This window comes from Arachis ipaensis, chromosome B10 (genome assembly GCF_000816755.2).
Source record: "Arachis ipaensis cultivar K30076 chromosome B10, Araip1.1, whole genome shotgun sequence".
Lineage (NCBI taxonomy): Eukaryota > Viridiplantae > Streptophyta > Magnoliopsida > Fabales > Fabaceae > Arachis > Arachis ipaensis.
In genome coordinates, this window is record NC_029794.2 from 115390855 (window position 1) to 115399926 (window position 9072).

Sequence of the window (9072 nt, forward strand, 5' to 3'; positions counted from 1 at the left end):
TACCTGCAAGAGATGGATTACTGAGACATCCAAGGAACAATGAAGCATGGAAGAATTTTAATGCGACACACACTCTATTTGTCGAAGAGCCATGAAATGTTCACTTAGGTCTTGCAATTGATGGTTTTAATCCCTTCGGAGACTTGAGTTCTACTAATAGCGTTTGCCTTGTGTTCTTGATTCGATACAATCTTCTGCCTTGGATATGTATGCATCACACTTCTTTCATCTTATCAATGGTTATTCCAGGAAAGAAGTCCTCTGAAAATAAGATAGATGTGTACTTGCAGCCCTTATAGATGAATTGAAAGATTTGTGGAATGATGGTGTGGAGACCTTTGACTTATCATCTGGAAACACATTTAGAATGCATGCAGCTCTTATGTAGACAATAAGTGATTTTTTTTGGGTTAGGTATGCTATCTTGTTGGAATACACACACTGGTTTGGCTTGTCCCACTTGTAACTTCGATTTTTTTCCTTGTTGTCTCCGTCATAGTTCTAAATGGTGCTTCATGCGTCATCAACCTTTTTTCGGAAGAAATCATAGATTTAAATTAAATCATGTTTGTTTTGATAGAAGCACAAAGGAGCGTGGTCCACCTAAGAAGTTATCAGGATTTGACATTCTTGAACAACAAAAGGATGTTAAAACAAGAGATCAGCAAAGAGCAGAGTCTCACAGTGGTGGAAAAAGACCTCGACGAGAAGTTAAGCAGTGGAACAAGCGAAGTATTTTCTTTGATCTTCCATACAGGGAAACTAATTTGTTGCGTCATAATCTAGACTTTATGCATATTGAGAAGAATGTGTGTAACAATATCTTGTATACTTTGCTTAATGATAAAGCAAAATCAAAGGATAATCTCAAGGCACGGAAAGATTTGAAAGAAATGTGCATAAGGCGTGATCTTTGGCCAAGTGACAATGGATCATATCATTTATCTTTGTTTTCATTAACACGTGATACCAAGAAGCTATTTCTTTCTGCGTTGAAGAATGTTGTGCTACTAGATGGTTACTCAAGTAACATTTTGAGATGTGTTGATGAGGGACAGAAAAATTTTTTTGGCATGAAAAGTCATGATTGCCATATTCTTATGGAGGAATTGTTACCAATAGCAGTTCGTCATTTGCTGCTAGATCATGTTACTGTGGTATTGGTTAAGTTTGGCTTATTCTTTAAGATCCTTTGTGGGAAAATCTTAAGTATTTCTAAACTTGACAAGCTCCAAGAACGCATAGTGATTGTCCCTTTCCTTTTGAAAATGTTATTCCCTCTAATATTCTTTACTGTCATGGTTCACTTGACAATCTATCTAGTAGAGGAAGCAAAGCTTGGAGGTCCAGTGCATTATCATATATGTATCCAATTGAGAGGTAAAATATTTTATATGATGAAGTAAAGATCATTAGAATGACATCTTTTCTCATGTGATTTTCATTTGATTTTGTTATATTATTTTAGGGAGTTAGGCCATCTAAAATCCCTTGTACGGAATAGAGCACAAGCAGAAGCGTCTATAGCCGAAAGGATATTTAGCTGAGGAATATCTAACCTTTTGTTCTCGCTATTTGAGGATATAGAGACAAGGTTTAATAGACCCAGACGTGTATGTGATGACCCACTTGACAGGGAATGCTCAAAATCTTATCTCTTTCCAATGGTGGATAAAGCAGGGTGTTCTGGTACAATTTTTACTTTAAGTGAAAAGTAAAAGCTACAAGTCCATAGATATGTGCTACTAAATTGTCAAGCCATCAAGAATTATGTGAAGTGAGTAAAGATAGAGGTTATTTGCAGTATTTATAACTTATATTAGTTTCTGACATACTATAAATCCAATTTAATTCCTCATGTAGTGAATTTAGAGAATACATAAAAAGAAGCTCAAAGGGAAGGAGATCAAACCCCACAGACATAGAGAAGAAAGTATTTAAAGATTTTGTTACGTGGTTTGAAAAATGAGTAAGTTGGTTAAGTATTAAAGTCTATGAAATGAGAAGGGTGTTAAGAAATCAATTTTTTAAACCTCATAACTTATCCCAATTTCAGATAATGAAACCGGATACAATAGAACAGTTGTCTATTGACATAAAGTTTTTAGCACGAGGCCCCTTATCAAACGCAACGAGATATAGTGCTTATAAAATTAATGGTTTCATATTTTGAACTTTTGATCGATCGTGAAGGATTAAGGATACAGAATAGTGGAGTATTTTTAACCTCTGACACACCATGTGTTGCAAGTCGAGTTGATAGAAATTTAAGACAATGATGTACCCTATTATGGGAAGTTGGAGGATATAATTGAGCTTAGCTATTATGGGTGATTTACTGTTGTTCTCTTCAAATGTAAATAGGTTGATTCTACTCGACATAGAGGATATAAAGAAGATCAATGGAATAACTTTGATAGACCAATTCATACCTGTGAACATGAAGAAGATGAGCCTTATATTCTAGCATCACAAGCATCAATGGTGTACTATGTAGATGATGTCATTAACAAAGAATGAAGTATTGTTGTTCATTTAGAATCAAGAGATTTGTAATAAAATAGGAGATGAAATTGAAGAGGTTGCAGATGGGACGAGCTACATCAAGAGCAAGCTCTTGATCAATTTTTTGGCAACAGTGATGAGTACATGCAATTGGCAACAAATCGCTTAATCGATGATATAGCTCAAATATAATGTGAAATTTAAGGTTTAAGCTTATTTATATATTTGTTAATTTCAAGGTCATGGTTTACTATTTGACTTGCTTTTTTATTTTTGGCCTAATTTTGTGTGAAATATAACATGATTAATCAAGGATCCCAATAACATACTAGGCGCTTTGGTGGACGTCAATCTTCTGAATATTATATAATGGAGACAACAGGTACAGTGCACAATAAATTTGTTCTCTCATAATAAGTGGCTAAATAAGTACTCTCTAAATACATGCAGATTTTTATATTTCAATCTTCATATGTTATACTTTTTGTGTAATCTCTTGTATGAAAGTAAAAAATTGATGCATTGATATCTAAATATACACTATGTTAACATGTATAAGACTGATTCTTTTCATTCATATAAGTTTAAATTATATATAGCATAGTTTGTAGAAATACACGTGTTTAAGATATTTAAAAATGAATCTTTTCTTGAGATAAATTGGTCAATTGTGTTTAATTTTTCTAATATTTTTTCAGTTTCTGATTTTGATGACATGAAATTTAAAACAGAAAGGTATCAAATTTTTAATAGGCCTCTATAATAAAAGAACATTACTATTATATACTATTTAAAAATATTTTTCTGGCTTATTTTTCGGTATTCAATTGTGTAATTAGAGTACTAAATGTGCTTGTTTACGGGGTAAAAACATAGTTGTCAGAACCGAATCGGTGATTAAACCGGTGAGATTATTGGGTCACTAGATTACTGGTTCAACTGGTGGGTCATTGGTCGAACTGGTTAACCCGGTATAATTAAATAATTATGTAAAATTTAATTATTTTTTTATTATAAGTACTTTTATTTTGTTTTTATAAAAATAATGATCATTTTAAATTTTAATAATTTATTAATTAATTTATATTTATTGTATTATTATATTATTATAAGTAAATATTTGTTAGTAAGAAGCAATGTAGTTTGGTGGTATGATGCCTTTCTTGCAACCCTGGAGTACAAAATTCGAACCCATGGCAACTATTTTGGAAAATTTTTCAAAAACCACAAAGTTTTGACACTTGGCAACGCTAGAATGTATAGAGAGTATGGTGGACTTGTAAAACCCATATGCATTGTAGCTTTGCCTTCCGCTCGGTTCGATCCGGTTTTAATAATTATGGGTAAAAAAATACTAAGTAATTAAGGACCAATAAACTAGTTTTCGAAAATTGTGCTTCTTTATTTAAAGGAAAAATCTGCTCTGTATTGATCAAATTTCAATGTTTGCCCTGCTCACATTAGCATAACATATAAAGTTGGCTTTATATTGCCTGTCCCCTGTTCACAATTCCCCCAAGCTTGAATTTTTCATAAAGTTAGAATTTTATTTACTCTTGGACTTCCGCTTTTTTCTAAATTCTAATGATGGACTTGAACTTAAATAACCTTTTTCGGTCCCATTGATTGATATCATTTTAAAATGTGTAATTTTAATAGCTTACTGCTGTGAGGGATACTTTTTGTGTTTACTTGCAAAGCTGATATTGTTCTACAATCATCAGGATGCATAGGAATAATGTGAATATTTGTGTCTACTATTGACAATTTGGCACTGACAAATCAATAATTTATAATACCATGTGGCTCCAGTAATTTGTCTTGCCACTTATTTTCTTAGTTTCGATATGGTTTTATTTAGCAATTGATTTGGTACTCTTGATTCTAAGTGCTAAACCTTTAGAAGATATTTCTAATTTTCAGCACCTGACATGTAGCTATAACATTAGAAGTTTAATTAATTATTAAGTCTGAAAAACTTTGACACAGAACCTCATATGTTGCATGCTTGTGATGCTAAGTGATAAACTTTTGGAAAACATTTCTAATTTTTTGTCTTGTTATAATTTATACTCACTCCAGTGGGAGTTGCGGCACTTGACATGTGGCTCTAACATTAGAAGTCTAATTAATTAGGAAGTCTGCAAAACTTTACACTGAACCTCATGTGATGTATGCTTGTAGAATGCCATAATTTTTTGACTTAAGGTTAAGAAAATTCATTGTGTGCCATGAGCCATTGTGTACATGCACAGTTGTCACCCTTCCCCTGCGGTCACAAAAAAATAATAAAAATAAAAATAAAAAATAAAAAGAAAGAAAAAAATTACACAGAAAGGCTATGATTATCTTTGTTGCTACCATGATAGTAGTGATTCACCATATGGCTAGTTTGCTTTATCTCTTGTAATGAAAATGTTCTGTATGAATGTCAAAAATCACAGCTTCTTTGCGACCCACAACGGCTCAAGAATTTTAATATGGAAAGGAAAGTGGTGTTTTGGCCAGAAATGAGGGAGTATTGTGTTTTACCCAATGGTGGATGCATGGTCAACACGCAGGGGCATGTTGACTGCCACAAGTGGGAGGCGAGATGACGTGGCGCAGCTTGAGTGGGACACGGTGGCATCACGTGGGGGCGTGCTGGCCTATCACGTGGGGGAATGATGATGATGTGGCGGAGTCTGAATGGGCCACGTAGGCATCATGTGGGGGCGTGATGATGACGTAGGCATCACGTAAGGGCGTGCTGATGTAGCACGTGGGGGCGTGATGATAACGTGGCGGAGCTTAATTGGTACATTGGGACATCACGTGGGGCGTGCTGAGTCAGCACGTAGGGGCATCCTGACACGTGGCAGGATGTGATTGGCCTGAGGCAATCAAAACGTGGGGGGCATGGTGAATGCTACTCTCTATATAAGGCAGTGCTCGGGTCCATTTTCATTCTGAGGAAGTGTGTGAGTGTTCTGAGTGTGTTTCTGGTGTAATGGAGGGTACCGCAAACTTGCTAGTGTATCGCGATGGTGAGATAATACGTAATACTCATGAGGGAGTGAGGTTTGTGTGCCAGAATTCGTTTTCGTTTGTGGTTCCATGCACCATGACGTTTATGGAACTTCAGAACGGTCTCTGTCAAAGCGTGGAGAACGGTACGTTAATGAGAGTGAGCAGAATTCTGTACCAGAATCCGGTTGTAGTTTTTGGTGGTCTAATACAGTTTGATACCATGCCAATCACTGACGAAGTGACTATGCATAATATGTTCCAAATTTACCGGCAGACTCAGATGCGACAGCCACAGATTAAGCTGTATGTTGAGTTTGAAACCGTAGAGGCAAAATGGATTCAAAATGATTTAGAGGTGGAGGATGATAGAGCTGCAGTGTACGAGGGAATGAATAGTGACAGCGAAGAGGACTTCGAAGCCACTTATGAAGCCGGCGACGAAGACGAGGATGGTGATGTGGGAGTTGAGACAGCAGTGGATAATGTAGTGGTTCACCCCTCGATCAGTCAACCGATGAACGTGCCACCTTTTATGCGTGAATTGGATCTCGACGCCATGCATGCACCGGAGTTTCCGGAATATTCAAACATAGGTACATGATGACCGAATAATATGTTTTCTTTAATCTATACTTTGGATTGATTAATAAACGATGATGGGCATTTTCTGTAGGTGTTGCTGATCCCGAGGACGGAGAGTTCTGGATTGGAATGGAATACAATTCTAGAAAGTCGGTCGTGGCAGCAATTAGAAGTTACACTATCGCTAGAGGAGTTGACTACGACGTGTATGAGTCTGAGCCACAGACGTTCTATGCAAAATGCAAGATGTATGGGTGTGGGTGCGACTGGCTTATTCGAGCCAGCTTGATACAGAAAAAATATTGTTGGGAGATACGCAGATACAACGATAGGCACACGTGCACAATGGGAGTGATTTCACAGGATCATTCCAAGTTGGACTCGGATACAGTTGCTGAGGCTATAAGGCCATTGGTTGAGACTGACCCGTCCATCAAGGTGAAATCTATAATAGCCGAATTTCAGTCAAGGTTCAACTATACCATCAGTTACCGAAAGGCTTGGTTGGCAAAGCAGAAGTCCATAGCAAAAGTTTTCGGTGATTGGGAGGAGAGTTTTCAAGCCTTGCTGTGGTGGCTCTTGGTTATGGTTCAGAAGATGCCTGGGTCAGTTGTCCAGATAGAAACACGCCCACTGTACAATGGGAATGAAGAGGCGCAAGGGGTAAAAATACTTCATCGCGTATTTTGGAGTTTCAATCCATGCGTTAGGGCATTTAGGCATTGCAAGCCCCTAGTTTCGGTTGACGGAACACACTTATATGAAAAGTACAAAGGTACACTTCTGGTCGCTGTTGCACAGGATGTGAACCAGAACATTGTGCCTATCGCTTTTGCCTTGGTGGAAGGGGAGACAGCTGATGCGTGGTACTTCTTTCTCAGGAATCTGCGAATGCATGTTGTCAGAAAAGATGGTGTGGGTATGATCTCGGACCGGCATGAGTCAATTCGGGCAGCAGTAAATCGTTCCAGAGGTGACTGGCAACCTCCAAAAGCATGGTGGATGTTTTGTATAAGGCACATCGGCAGCAACTTCCTACGAGCATTCAAAGTCGCTCACTTGCAAAAGCTTGTGGTCAACATTGGGTATTCAAGAACGGTGGAGAAGTATAACATCAACTATAAGAGGTTGGAAGAGCGAGGCGACGCATATGCCAGGTGGTGCGATGCCATTGGACTTAGACATTGGGTATTGGCATTCGACGAGGGACATCGATAGGGCCATATGACGACGAACCTTGTCGAGTGCATTAACTCAGTGTTGAAGGGTGCCAGTAATCTACCTGTGTTGGCACTAGTCCGAGCAACATATTATCGGTTAAATGAACTTTTTACGCGGAAGAATGCTGAGACTCACGAACGCAAACGTGCTGGATTTACTTATTCTGTATTCGCACAACAGCGGATAGAGGCAAGTATGCAATAGGCTGGGAATATAGTTGTGCACTGTTTTGACAGACGGAATGAAGTATTTGAGGTGCGCGAAATGACTAGCGAAAAGGTGTTAGTCGTTGATCTTGCACGACGTACGTGTGACTGTGGGCACTTTCAGGTGGAACGAATACCATGTCGCCATGTTATTGCTTGCTGTGCTAACCAGCAAATCGATTGGCAGGTGTATGTGCATGACGTGTACAAGATGACAGAGGTCCATAAGGTATATAGATTCGAGTTCTCGCCGTTAGGTGATGCCGAGACATGGCCTGCGTATGAGGGACCCACATTGGTCGCTAATCCCGCCTTGAGGCGAACGTCGAAAGGTCGCCCAAAATTGACCGGATACTTGAATGAAATAGACTCACGCGACATGCATGGTCCTCGGATATACCGTCTCTGTGGTGCTCAGGGACATAATCGGAGTCGATGTCCTCAGCGTGCTGGACCGAGTGGTGGGGGGGAATGACTTTTATTTTCATTGTATTTGTATTTTTGAATTTGCATTTTTATAATAGATTTTCTTTTTCGTCTTAGTCGTGTTTGTATTTTTAAATTTGAGATTATCCATTGATGTTTAAGACCATGATAATGTTAACATTTACTGCCTTACTGAAGCAAATATACAAATTTTTAACTACGAATAACATCGGCCAACATACAGAACATTAAATACGAATTACATTAAACCCTAGGATGAAATCTAAAAACCCCAACCCGATGCTCACTTCCTACGACCCATCCAGCTCAGTGCCTTACCCATCATGCCCTGACCTGGCCGCGACGGAGTATACCTATCAGGTGGATTTCGCTCCATCCGTAGGTCATATGGGTGACCTGGAACTGAGTCATCCATACTTGCAGCGGCCGACCCACCTGCCTCTGCCGGAGGTGCCGACCTACCGTAGGTCATATGGGTGACCTGGAACTGAGTCATCCACACCTGGAGTGGCCGACCCACCCGCCACTGCCGGAGGGGCCGACCCACCTGCCTCTGATGGAGCAGATGCACCGGGGTTGTACTCGTCAACAAGTGTGTATGTCCGCCGAAGGAATCCACTATCACACGATGCACCCTCTGACGTGTGGTCGGAAGCAGGACGCCGCAAACCATGGCTCATACCGACTGATGTCCCCACGTGGATTAGCTGAGGCTGACAGTGAATGCATAGCACTAAAATCTGACCAACCACCCAAACTAGCATTGGCCCAATTCTGTAGTTACTGATCTCCGTGACCGCCGATGGAGAAGTCAAACCAATCATGACCGACTGGAATCGTCAGTATCGGCTGACGCACCTGGCTGGACTGGCCCTGGTGCCTGTGCTGAGAGTGTTGGGAATGGTGGCTATGCTGAGAGTTCTGGGAATGGTGGCTGTGCTGAGAGTGATGAGAGTGGTGGCTGGATGCACTCTGGTCTTCTGGCTGTGGTACATAATAAGGAACCGGCTCAAACACTGCATGCTGAGTGGGACCTGAGGTGTAGGTGGCTGAGGTGCAGGTGGCTGAGGAACATACGCCGACAATCTCAGCATATGTCCGA

At 39.6% G+C, this 9072-nt stretch overlaps 1 protein-coding gene across 1 annotated transcript; it reads left to right on the forward strand.

The window, feature by feature from the left end:
* Positions 5495–7314, forward strand: LOC107620855. The gene is made up of 2 exons (XM_016322958.1): positions 5495–6107; positions 6188–7314. The coding sequence occupies exons 1-2, from the start codon at positions 5495–5497 to the stop codon at positions 7312–7314; spliced, it is 1740 nt and encodes a 579-aa protein (XP_016178444.1).